We start from the raw sequence: 13,821 nt of genomic DNA on the forward strand, positions 1-13,821 counted from the left end.
CTTTGTAGACAGGTTGCGTCATCTGGTGGCGCTGCCGAGACGTCTGCGTGTGGCCAGTCGAGATGAGAAGCGTGGCACGTCGCTGCCGGCGAACGTTTCGAGACACTGAGGAAGGAAAACTGAGGAGGGACCCAGACGTCACTCCTTGTGAAGCTAAGTGAAGCCGGAAGTTGGCGCTCCTCATGGCGTTGCTCCGCCTATCGCGCCAGCTCTCCTCTCTTGTTTACATTTCTCGCTAAACCACGCCGCGCTGCGCGCAACAGGGCTGCTCGAACTCGCGCGCTCCTCAGCAATTCTAAAGAAAAGGATGCAATCGCGATGTCTCATTGCATTACCGTTGCAGATTTCATGTTGAAAGAAGTTCATAATGAACGTCGCAAATTGGGCCGTGAGGTCGAATCGCCTGCTTTAACCGGCTTTGATAAAAATAAACATGCCATATAAGGCCAGCCAACCGAACTGTTCTCATCAACCGCAGATGCCGGCCACTGCCCAGTTGCGTGTTTTTTTAAAGAAGGCCACCTATATCGCTGCCTTGCACTTGCTTTTCTCTGATTGGGCTTCCTGGGGCTCTCAGACGGACTTGCGAGCTAGACATCTGGTGATACGAAAAAAATGCACGAATTCTCACTGCACTGAAAGAGCGCACTGGAGACATACGACACACCGACCCATTTGCGATCAATTTGGAGTTTATGAGCACAAACACATATTCTTTTGTGGCTTGAGGAATTGTCGTGCTCTATTGAACAAACTTCGTGTAGTCACGCATCACTATGACAGCGTGCCGGTGAGGAGGCAGAACATCATTTCTGACTCCGCGTTTACATTAATTGGCTGGGGCCTCAGGGGCCTTCTTCCCACGGTAAGTGAAGCTTCACGGAACCAAAGTTTTGCGATAGCCCACGCACTGTGCAGGACAGTAAGCGCGTAGAGCCGGCCTACGTGCGACCATGGAACCACCGTTTGATGTGGTGGCGGGCGTACGTTCTGTGGAGCCTTGCTCAGTCTTGCAGCGCATCCGCTAACCTTCACTTCCCTGCTCTTCTCGCACGCACAGATACGCCTGCGGTAGGGAGGATTCGTTCCTTAAGTCAAAGCAGCCGCTTCTTTCACATCTTCCAGGATGAAGCGTCGGTTGTCCGGCGCAGGGTGCCGAGGGCAGCAAAATGCACATATTCTGCGTAATGCTCTATCAGCACGTGTATTGAGATACATCTGTGCAGGCGTGGATGATTCTGGAAGGCGCTCTGCTTAAAAGACTTCGTGCTGTCGCGACTACTACGAGAAACAAGGAGCAGTTAAGGAACATGTGTTTTAATATGCACAAAAGCAAGTTGTTACTTAACACGAGTGTTCTAAAACCAGGACTATGCATTCTTGCATAACGTACGTTCTACGTGCCGCAAATGCACCGTGTGCTGTCAAAAGCACGAATCACTGACGTGCAAGTGTTCATTGTACAGATTCTGAAGCGCATCGGTTTCGGCCTGCCATGGCAGGTTAGCATGATTCTGCCAATGAGGCCAAAAATTTCACGCGGATATTCCTTCGTCCGTTGCCATTGCCGTGGCGCTGTACATTGCGTACAGCGTTGCATGTGCGTTCATTTCCCGAACTTCCCACCTGGCCACAGCAACATCCGGGAGAGCACGGTCCAGATAACACAGCGCAACAAAACACCGATACCAACTCAAACCTGCCCACACGGCACCTTTGCCACGGTACGTAAACTACGGAGCAACACGTGTGAGCGCACACAACTATAACAAAGCCGCCATTGTAGCCTGAAAGGCGTGGCCTTTACAGCAAAAGAAATAAAAAAAAACTGCAAAAAAGGAGAACGTACTAGGTCATTTCCTCCAAACTTTTCTCCTAGCGCGCGGACGGGGTAGGGCCTCTCCTAAGTTTCCTTCCTCCATGTTTAGAACAGTTTCATTGCCTGCTGCGCACGCAGTGCCGCATACACAGCGACCAAAGTTGGCGAGATGTTCATTAAAGAGCGACATGAACCCAGTGCATTCGTGGCGCAGCTCGCTAAAGCGTTCGCGTGAAACACATTCACTGAAAAGCGGCATAGGCCAAGTGCGTTTGTGGCATAACGTGCTAAAGCGTCTGCTTCCTGCGCTTGAATGACTCTTGTTACGTGCGTTCGATTTCTCCCAGCATCAGGGAAATTTAAGGCAGCTTTTTGTGATTGTAGAGGTGCACATTCTCAGTGGCACATAGGGAGTTACCCCTTGGCCTCAACGAGGTTCATTGAAGAGCAGCGCACACCTACTTGCAGGTACCTAGTCATCCAAGCTGACATGAAAGGTGTTCATTGAAGATGAACAAAGACCGAGTGGCACATACCAATGCTTCCAGTCGTCGTCAACGAGTTTCATTTAAAAGCTGTAGTTACGCAGTCCCGCATCTATAGTGACCCATGTCGGCGTGAAAGAGGTTCATTGAAGAGCGGCACATAAGTACTCATCCAGGGTGTCTACCAACCAGAAAAGACGGGAGTTCTCAGGGATTCTGAATAGTCTGGAAGAACTCGGGGAATTTCTGCTTCAATCAGGGCAAATTAGCTGTCATTTTATTGAAAAGGAACGAAGGTAGCCCTACTGCTGGCTCGAGTAAAAGAGAGCAATCGTAAGGAATTGTCTTTGACGCCGTGTCGTCGGCTGGAGCAGTTGCCAGTGTACAGTCAACGACCGATTTTCCGGACGCCCGATTTTTGTGAAATGACCAATAATGCGTACAATTTCGCGGCACCACCACGTGCCTCGCAGAGTCAATGTATAAGAACGTCTGTCATTTCAGGCGCAAGAACCCTTCGCTGTCCGATTTTCCGGGCTCCTTTCCGTGACCGCAAGTCCGAAACGGCGTTAATCAAAGCCAACACCGCCATTTTGATTACCTCGTCGCTTCGAACCAGATCTCCCGCACGCAGATCCGCTGGCATCCGTATCCACCACCGCGGCAACGTCAGGCTTAGCTGCTTCGACCTTCGCTGTTAAAGTTCTTGCCGTTCGGTGCCGTGTTTTTCATTGAAGAAAATTCGCCGCTGGCAGTAATGGCACCTATTCCGTCTCTGTAATCCTCGCGATTGGCTTCGAAGCTTAGCATAACGCGTTGCATAATGCCGGTTCTTGAAAGGGAGCTTCGCCTCATTACAGCAATGTTACGCAGTGAAGCGTACGTGAAGTATTGCGGTTAAGCTTACCAAGCGTGGAAAGGGGGCAATCGTCACGGGACAGAGTACGTATTCCATAATTGTACACGCGCGCACCCGCCGTCTCCTGTCACAGTACGAGCGCCTATATGTCTAATAAGTGTACTGGCAGGCCTTCAGAGCTTTGTCGGACGTGCCTTTGAGGATTTGAGCCCTTAAGGGCAGTAAAAGACATGCATTATTTTTCGGGCTGCCCGATTTGATTTTTCGGACGTTATCGTGGCCCCTTGGGAGTGCGAAAAGTCGAACGTTGACTGTACAACTGGCCAAGAGGATGCTTCAAATGGTCCGTGGGGTGAATGCGCGGCGGAACGAGGACAAGAACAGAAATGACCGTCGCATTGAGGAATGATCGGGAAAGGAACTGTGCCGCCTCTTCTTTAAAGGAGCTTGAGCTCAAAAAGCAAAGTGTTGGCTGACGCAAAGATGCCGGCGACCCTCATCCAAACCAAAATAAACTCTTGAAAGCAGTGAAACACGAAACAAAGGCATTGCGCGTGGGCTAAGAATATGTGAGGACAGTTGAGGTTGATTTTCCAACTGATGAGAAAATATCACTTGTGACAAAGTTCAGGTCTAATACCAATGATCTTGCTATCTCTCGATAGAAATAGCTCCTTTTGAAAATATTTGCTTGTGTATGCATCTCTTTTTATTCCTATTTGAAAAAATGTTTGACTCGATTTTCAATGGACTTTATAATTTTTCTTTTTCGTGGATACTTTATTTGCAGTGCATTTTACTATCCCCTACCTTCAGTTTATTTATTTTGAATAAAATATGCACTACTCTTGACTATTAAAACTAGATTAAGTTGTTTTTTAAATGCTTACTTGAGAGTGACTGCATCGGGCGACGTGGTGTCAGCCTGTATTGACATAAATTAAGGTTCTGTGTCGCTCAGGGAAAACCTGGAAAACTCAGGGAATTGGAAAATGTCAACTTGGCTGACACCCTGCATGACATCGCTACGTACCCAGTGACCCAAGTTCGTCCGATGATTGTTTTCGAACCTTGTTCCATGACTACGGCAGCTCGAGCTGCTATCCGTTCGGCCACGGACTACCCAGGGACTCAGGTAGGCGGGTAAACGGTTAAATACAAAGATGCCAGTGTGGGCTCAGAGCCAGTGGTCAGCTGAGGCTCTCAGAGACGACGCAGGGTGAAAGAGCCATGCGAAAGACAACCTTCACTGCCCGAAGCCGCAAACAAACTGGACTGCTTGGTGGTCGTCTTTCCTCACGCTCCGGCCCCAGGCTGGCTGCGCATGGAACGGGAGCACGAGCCAGGCCCAGATGGTGATGATGCCGGCACAGCGGCGCAGCCATGCGGCCGGCGTCCCCACACTTCCCCCTCCTCTGCGGACCACGGATCCATGTCAAAGTGTAGGAGGTCCTTCATAGGCGCTTGTGGCTCAGGTGGAGCAAGTGCCTCTGCACCCCTGGTGAGCAGCAAAGGCCTCCTCTCGAAGAAGGCGTGGTCGCAAAGACCGGAGGAGAGCAACAGCGGCCTCCACGTTGCCTGGGCCCGGCGGCTGATGGGCAGGATTGCAAAGCGCAACGTTGGCGAGCCTTGCCCGACGGAGAGATCCCGCTTGATGAGCACGTCGGGATATTTCCGGAACGCGGCATAAGGGGTACAGCATGCGGGCTTCCTCTGGCTCCTAGACTGGAGGATGCTCGGAGGGATATCTCTGTGAACAGAAGGCACCGGAAGGGCTCGGCAAACAACTCTGGCGAGCCACCGATGAGTGGTCATGGCTGAAGCTCCCAATACAGCCGCGAGACCCAAGCACGGAGCTGTCCGTGCAATTAAGGGCCGTCCAGGTTGCGACGGTCCAACGGCCAACGGTCAACGGTCAGTGAACGGCAAAAAGGATATTGGTGGTAGGCGGCGCACCAGTTATGGATCTGTGGACACTGGCGGTACTGGCGTTGAGAGCGGGATAATTGCAATATGCACAGCGCATTGCATGAAATGGCTGGCATGGCAATGGTATCAGGAAACATCACAAGGCGAGATTGATATCTTGCAGGTTCAGTGTTGAATGAGCCAGCAAAGGGGTTCACGAGAATAACATGAGGCTTAAGAGCGGAGCGAAACATTATAGAGCTTGAGCTCCGAGGCATGTACTGCTTCAACTAAGGTGCCATTTGTGGTGGCTTTCAAGCGGTAAGATAAATTACCAAGCTTGTTTGAAATAGCAAACGGACCATCCCATCGAGATGCTAAGAACGTCGAAACATCTTTAGCCGAGTTGCTCAAACGATGTGTACCACACTGGGCACCTGTCTCGTGCTAAACGTTACAGCGATGTGAGTTATACTGGAGTATTCGCTCAAGCCGAGCATTATGCAATTGCTCCCCAGCAGTGATAGTGGTTGTAAGGCTGTTACGTCGTGCATTCACGAAAATGCGGTCATCGGAATAGACCGAATGTGATGGTACCAAGGTAAAGGTTAGTGGAAATAAAATTTATCTGCCAAAGTTCATATATGCAGGCGTAATGCAGTGAATCTGTTGACCGTGGTATGCGTTGCAGATGCCATTTCTGAGAGTTTAGCCATCCATCCTGTATGATCGGTGGTATGTGCCATAAGCAATGAAGGCAGGTTTCTGTTGCATTCGGTGATGTTAGCCTGTGGATGGTATGGCGTTGTCTTTTTGTGCTTGATGCCGAAGGCAGAACATGTGTTCGCGAATGTACCACTCGAGAAGTAATTGGCGCTGTCGGTTATCATTTGTGGTTGGAAACCAAAACGCGAAAAGACATCGAGGAGACAGCACGAAATGTTTCGTGAAGTGCACGCAATAGGTATAAGTGGACCCACTTTGTAAAGTGGTGATTAACCACCAGTAAGCAGCGGTTGCCCCGCGGAGCACGGGGGCAAGGGCCTACTACGTCACACGCGACGATTTGCCCGGGGCTTTGACTAAGAAGTGGCTGCATCGAGCCCGGTGACAGGCTACCACGTGGTTCTCCCTGTTAACAAATTGAAGAGCTTCGTGCATATCGTAAAACGTCCTGCCGCATGCCTGGCCAAGTAGCAGTCTGACATAACTTATCATAAGTCTTGCTGGCAGGACTGTCACCGGCCAAAGCAGAGTCGTGGAAGCAACTATTGAAGGCTGTTTTGAGGCTTCAGGATCACCACGCGAAATGCGGAATTACCGTCATTCTCGTCAGCTTGTGAAATGTAGCGAAGCAGAAGGCCATTGGCAACGAGTACATAGGAATCGAAATCACCCTTGGCAGACACTTGCGCACTAGAGCCACCTAGCCGTGCGAGCACAAGCGGGCTGAGGCCGTCTTCGCGTTTCGCCCCGAGAAGCGGCTTCCTGTTGAACAATGTACCCCATCGCGGGTCTGTGTCAACAGCAGCAACGAGAGAAGGTGGCCTTCCTGGGTGGAAGGCCACCTTGTGGCCTGCCTGTGCCTTCTTCCTGGGTGGTAGAAGGCACGAGTAAAGGCGCACGCGAGAGTGCGGCAGTAACTTTGTTTTGTGCACCAGTGCGATGTTCGATGGTAAAGTGATATTTTTTGTAACCTTGATATCCAGCGAGCAAGGCTACCTGCTGGATTCTGCAAACGCTGCAGCTAAGTAAACGCCATATTGTCATTTTTACAGTAAGAGGTGAACCGCACATGTCAAATTTTTTATGCGCGAATGCAATGTCAAAACGTTCGCGCTCAGTTACAGCCAAATTTTTTTGTGCGGGTGTTAGAGCCTGGCTTGTGAACGCAAGTGGCTGCAACTCAGCCTCGAATTCGTGTAGTAAAACAGCGCCTTGACCGTAGTCGCTAACGTCTGTTTGTAGCACTAACGACTTGTATGAGTAGGGGAGTTTTAGAGCTGTGGCCTCGGTAATTGCACTGATCAGTGTTCTAAATTCGTTGTGCTGAGATCCAACCAAATCCCATTTTGCACCTTCGCGCACTAGTTGATTAAGCGTAACCGCGAGCTTTGTGCAGTGGGGTATGAAATAACGGTAGAAAGGAATCTTTCCTAGAAAACGCTGCAAGCTCTTGACGTCGTGCGGGAAAGGCTATTCATCACTGGCGTGAAGCTTCGCGTCTTTGGGACGAAGCTGACCGTCGTCCAAAATAAAACCGAGCAAGTCTACTCTTAAGTACGCTAATTGGATTTTTGGGTGTTCACGATAAGCCCCGCTCATTGAAGCTTTTGAAGAACGACGACAAGGTGTTTTAAGTGTTCCTCGATATTGCACGAGAGGATGACAACATCATCTGTATGCCATTGCGGATGCGCACCGCACTTGATCGAGAACAACATCCTATAGGCTTTGGGAAGAACTAGGCAAGTTCTTCAAGCCAAATGGCATGTGGACAAATTCGAAGAGTCCTTTATAGCAAGCGAATGCTGTTTGGGGGATGTCAGCGCGTTTTATTTCTCGGCAGTTTCTAGTATCTTAGGTGGCAAAGCAAAGTTAAAGAGAAACGTGGCCGAGTCATGTGCGCTGTACACAGAAAGAGAAGCCGGAGCAAACTGACACAAATCAACAGTGCATGTAACTCGGAAGTCGCCGTTTGCCAAGTCCAACACTATGTTTTCACGGGTGATAAAGTCCCAGCCCAGTAGCATAGGTACTGCCGACCCCGGGCATTAAATAAAACGCTGACGACATGTCTTGATCATGATAGAGAGCGTAAGACGCACCGCATCTCGTACTATTATTGCTCGGTTAGCAGCTCTCAAGCGCGTATCCCATTATTCGAGTTGCATTTTACGCGTCTGGCACAAGTGAAACGTATCCTCTCCAATGAGAGAGACGCTGTCAGCAATATGTAGAAGCACGCATGTCCACCCGCCTAAATCATACCTACCCGCCTAAAGCTAGCAGAGCTAGTGCGCTTTATGCGACAAACAAAAAGAGGGTCTGTTTGCTCACCCTCAGTAAGTTTGGCCTTGGCGGTGTTTGGGAGCTTGGAAACACGCTGAGTCGAGGGCATCAATGGTCACTCATGCCGGTAGTGTTCATGCTGACCACAACTGCAGCATGAGTCAGCCTGGTATGCATCTTCCCTGTACCCTCTGGGAGCCTGCGGCCTATAAGCGGTACGAGAGGGACCTCCGGTGTTTAGAGGGTTTCGTTGCCAGTCTGCGGGAGTGGACCGGGGTGGTGGTGAAGGGAAGTCGTCGTGGGCATCCCTAGTCGTGCGGGGCCCCCGCCACCACGTAGAGTTTCCGCTAATGCGGCCAAGAAAACCGAGTTCTCCATGCAGGCCCGCCACGGAATTTCGTAGCCGGGCACAGTACGATGGTATTGTTCCAGTATTTGTCTCCCTCCAGGCACAGGCTGGCTCGAGGGCAATGTCGGCAGGTGGTGGTGGAGCGTAGTGTTTCTCCCAGAAGAGTGTCTCCGTGATTTGCTAGGCGCAGCACACAAGTTCCTCAAGGGACGAAAATGAGTGGCCAAAGAGGTAAGGATTGAAGTGAGGATGACACCTTCGCAAGAAATGTGAGACCTTAGTGGACTCGGTGGCGCTGGGTTCAGCGCGTCGAAAGAGTTTCTGCATGGCCCGAACATATTCTCGCAGACCCTCATCTGAGTGTTGCGCTTGGGCGTCCAGGTCGCGTCGGATGCGGTAGTCGTAGTCTACCGCTCGGAAAACGGCGACGAATTGGTGCCAAGGTAGGAACGGAGGCTGCAGGCGCAGGCACTGTACCGCAGTACCTCCAGAGCAACGGGAATCACTCGTTCGAGCAAGTCAAGCTCCGAGACACCCGAAACCGTTCTCTAAAGGGCCAAATCATCCTAAAATTCAGTGACCGATTTCCCGGCGTGGCGGTCACTAAACATTGGGACGTCCAACGTCAGTTTCGTCAGTGCCATGGTCTGCGCTCGCTCGTGACCCTTGCGCTTGGCGGCGGCGCTGTCTGCGAGCCGAGCCTTTAAAGTCTGGTGCAACGTGGCGATCTGGCCCAAAGGCGACGAGGCCATCGCCTCTTGTCGCTCACCGGCTTCACCGGCTCCAGATCCCCGCACAATCGAGACACTGGGTTGCAGTTCACCGGCTTCCGAGACTGCCTAGCGCGCTGAAGTGCGCGGCTTTATGGAAAAACAGAAAGCAAACCAGGTAAACAAGACGCAAAAGATATTGGCACACAATGACGTCACACAAGAAGCGGAAACCCAACAGCGAATGGCACGGCAACCACTAACGGCAAAATGTCAGAAACTCCAGCTAACAAACGAAAAGTCTTGATGCGTACCTTCCGAAAACCACAAGCTGGCCCTACGTTGGACGTAATGTTGGCTGAGGGTCGTGGCTACAGACCTAGTGGCCAGCTGAGACTCTCAGAGACGACACACAGTGCAAGAGCCATATAGAAGACAACCTTTACTGCTCGAAGCCCCAAAGCAATTGGATTGTTTCCTGGTCGCCGTTCCTAGCGCTCCGGCCCTAGGCTGGCTACGCGTGGCACGGGAGCATGAACCTGACCGAGATGGTGATGATAGCGGCACAGCGGCGCAGACATGCATCCGGCGTCCCCACAATAGATAGACCGCACTAAAAGGCACTTTTGATATTGTCATGGAATTCACTTCCTCTTCATTTTGTTCATGTATGCCAGATCCTTATGCCTCATTGATCCATTATTCAACAAGTAGGGAAAGAACTAAAGACCAGTGATACAAGTGTTTTCTTTACGATGATTACGCATACAGAGTGCGGGCTATTACCAGCTGCGCCAAGAATCCTTTCAAATGGACCACAAAATTCGACTACGACTGGGTAAAAATTTTGCAGTTACTAGTTTCACTTCTAATCAGTCTTGAAAGCGGCTCTTATCGCATAAAAATATACTCAACTTCTTAAGAATAGTAAATGCATGAAACATAAAATACAAGACCTTAAAATTATTAATTTTCTTCCCTGTAGTCACGCTGTCTAGCACTTTTGCTAAACAGCGGGCTCGTCTACATCTTGCTTGTCCGTTCAGTGTTAAAATTTGTTTTGCTTTTTGTCTATGCGAGGCTGGCATCTTAATACTATAGCAAATAAAAAAGCCGTAAGTTAACAAGGCGTAGCACAGGCTACACGCGCGCTAATGTCCTAATTTCCACTACCATAAAGCACGATAACACAGCAACGAACACTCGTTCATGTATCTACTTTACAGGTGCCCGACGTTTCCAGAAGGCAATCGCAAATGCGTCAAATTGAACGATGGGAACCCAAACAATAGATACCCTTACTGCTGCCCGGAGTACATGTGTCCTCCAAATGGTCGTAAGTACAAACGTTTTCGTAAAAGAACCAACAAATCTCGATGCTGTCAACCTGGCTTAAAAGATATTTAACCAAACACTATAATTCTCGAATATTAGAAAAAAAAACATCTAAGCTTTCAGGGGATTTTACAACACCGTTCGAGTTGTTCAAGCGCAGCGCTCAACCTTGCTATCGCGGTCAGTGTTTCGCCATTTGTTCGAAACTGGTGGTTTTTGTGTCCGTCCTTTTAACGCTTTGGTTGTAGCATAATGTACATAACAACTAGCGGAACAAGTTCAGCTACACAGTAACGCATTTTAATGATGTTTACTTTTAATCGGTTGCAGTGACAAATTGACAGACATTCACTCCTAGTGCGCAAGGAATATGATGAATAAAATTCGAATGAAAATGTTGAAATATATAGAACAGTGTGGCGAAGCCTGATCACGTAGCGCGCGAGCCGGCTTCTTCTTCGCCGGCGCTGGATTCGATAGACGCACCCCTACGGAGCCCGCCTCCTAGTGCTAAGCACGATTGAAATAAAGTCCATTGATAAGGTCCAGGTAAAGGAGTCCTGGTACAATGCGCAGTTGGTGTCGTCGTTGGTAGTGTCTGGTTCACGCAGTCGGGGAGAGATGTATCAGGCAGCACCTGTAGGGGCGTTATGAGTGGGCGCAGCCACAGTGATGCCGTATAGCGCGAAATCGCGACCTGACGCAGGTAGACCGTCTGGCAGCTCGGGACTTGCGCGTAGACAGTGCAAGTGTTGGTCACTGAGGATGCAGAGGTAGACGTAATGCTCGAGCTGAAGAAACCCGATGGCAGAGCTGCTCCTGTAAAACATTGCCAGGCCATGCATGTGCGGAAGGTGTGAGCACAGAAAAGCTCACAATCTCGCCTGCTACTGCTTTCGGTGAAATCTTGAATGCCGATTGCACCAGGCTTGCGGACGCGGTTGCTGAGGGCATCGCGGATGTAGTGCTTGTGATGTCGCCGTGTCTGCGAGAATGAAATTTGTGCCCAGTGGAGCCGGTGGGAGAGCCTCTGAATCGGTGATAAGTGGGGTGCACCCGAAAGGAAAGCGGACAGCTTGCGCGAGCGTCCAAGGAAGGTGAGGGACGAGCCGTTGGGTAGCGAAATGCACTCGCCTTGGGCCCAGTGGAAACTTTGGAAGGAGTCATCGCGCAGCTGGCTTTGAGAATGGAAGGACGCTGACGGACTGAGTAGAGGTTTTAAGCAGGGGCCGGCGCATGCTGACCAACGCCACAGGTCGACACAGACGATGAGGGACGACAGCACACGATATGACTTGACGGTTGAAATGACGAGGGCCTAGTGTGTCTGAGAGCTCAAGGTAGCCTAGTGAGCAGGGATGGCTGCCCACAATATCGTAGAAGTCGGGGCCGGAGGGTGACAACCGGAGCCAGGAACGCATCTAGAGCCTGGAACATTGCTGATACTGAATTTGCCGTCCAGCTGGATGAACCACATGTCCAGCATGTCGATGTAGAACTGCAGGACATCCTACCAACGCGGGACGCTCGCTGGACCGTGTGAGGCCACGTCACTGTCGCCAGGGTAGATTCGGTGCGCTGACGCTGGCAAGACTGGGCTCCGTCGGCCGGGTCGCCAACCGGCGGGGTCACTGGCGCGTTTTTGATAAAATAATTTATGAGGACCAAATATACCGCAAGTTCAAGACAGTGGCACCAGCTAAAACAATGTGGTAGTTTTGCTATGAAACAAGCGGTGTTAGAAAATCAGCACTACCTGCGTTTGAGAGAAACTTGCAGAATGAAGTGGGGAAATGCTATAAAAGCTAGTCCATTATCTTACCTTGCTCTACGGGAGATCGAAAATCAAAGTAATCATTGTGTTCCACCGTGACTCGCTCTAGTAAAAGATTATGCGCGTTCACATCATAATCAGACTGCTTATATCACCGACTGCACTTGTGTACGGAAGCACTCTGAAGTTTAATGGTACTAGGATTAAAAAGAAGCAGGAGCTCATCTCCATCTACACTTAAGCAATGGTAAAGAGTAAGGCGTATTTTTCCAATGAGTTTTCTTCGCTTTGCTGACAAAACCAGGTAATAAACAGAAAAGTTCAGAGTTGTTTTTGATGATGCTTTGTGTCGTGACTTCGAGTTTTGCTGGTGTTCATACTGGATTCGTGCGATGCATCTTAGTCTTAGCGAGCATACTCAAAAGTAAAATTATACAGATCTCACATCCTATGGGAAACGAAGCTACGCGAAGCAGTTTGCTGAAAAGCCAGCCATTTGGGATTCGCAATGCATTACGAAATGTTCGTGTCATGTCATCAATGCATGCCATTATTCTCATATCATTGCCATAACATGCGTGTCATGACATGTCCTCAATTATGTATCCAGCTAAAGAACCAACCCTTATGACATCACGACCATGAGCACATGCACACCATGTAACCTAAGCTAGTAGGCTGCTTGGGTCACTAGATCGGCGAAAGAGGCTATATATATATATATATATATATATATATATATATATATATATATATATATATAATAAAAAGGAGATTTATTGGGGTTCGTAGCGACCGCCGGTCCTAGGATGCACCGAGCAGTTTTCGAGCTCGAGCCTCTGCTGCGCACTTGATGCTGCCGATGCTAATGACTCTGTGCGCACGTTTGTCATCTTCCTTACAATGGCACCGCGCAAATAAAGGAGCCATCCTGGCGACTTAGTTTTCTGGAAGGGTGGTAGAATGGCGATACGGCTTGAGACGCTGAACGTGAACGACTTCGCGGTTACGACGTCGCATGTCGGACGGCGGCGTTAGCGGCTCAGCCAGGTAATTGACGGGTGATGTTCTCTCGAGAACGGAGTATGGCCCGTCGTACTTCGGAAGCAGTTTTGAAGCGAGCCCAGGCGTGCGGTGTGGCACTAACAACCAAACGAGAGCGCCCGGGAGAAAAGTGGGAGTCGAGTTCTGGGCATCGTGAACAGCTTTTTGGCGGTTCTGGTCGTCCGAGGTGAATCGGCGGGCCAGCTGACGACATTCCTCGGCGTGTCTGGCGGCTTCCGAGGTCGGCCGGCATTCAGATTGGTCCGGCCGGTAGGGCAGAATGGTGTCAGTTGTGTGCGAAGGATGACGGCCGTAAAGAAGGTAAAAGGGTGAGAATCCGGTAGTGGCCTGAGTCGCGGTGTTGTAGGCGTAGGTGACAAACGGAAGAACTAGGTCCCAATTAGAGTGATCAGGTGAGACATACATGGCGAGCATGTCACCAAGAGTTCGATTAAAGCGTTCCGTAGTACCGTTAGTCTGTGGGTGATAAGCAGTGCATTTACGATGAACAATGGCGCATTCAGCA

At 50.1% G+C, this 13,821-nt stretch overlaps 1 protein-coding gene across 2 annotated transcripts in view; it reads left to right on the forward strand.

Moving 5' to 3' along the window:
• LOC142574256 (uncharacterized) overlaps positions 1-13,821 on the forward strand; it is a 157,047-nt gene that overhangs the window by 57,775 nt on the left and 85,451 nt on the right. For both annotated transcript variants that reach the window (XM_075683384.1, XM_075683385.1), the window contains one exon: positions 10,369-10,478. In XM_075683384.1, the coding sequence (XP_075539499.1) occupies positions 10,369-10,478 (110 nt within the window). The remainder of the gene's footprint in view (positions 1-10,368; positions 10,479-13,821) is intronic.

Source organism: Dermacentor variabilis, chromosome 3 (genome assembly GCF_050947875.1).
Source record: "Dermacentor variabilis isolate Ectoservices chromosome 3, ASM5094787v1, whole genome shotgun sequence".
NCBI classification, from domain to species: domain Eukaryota; kingdom Metazoa; phylum Arthropoda; class Arachnida; order Ixodida; family Ixodidae; genus Dermacentor; species Dermacentor variabilis.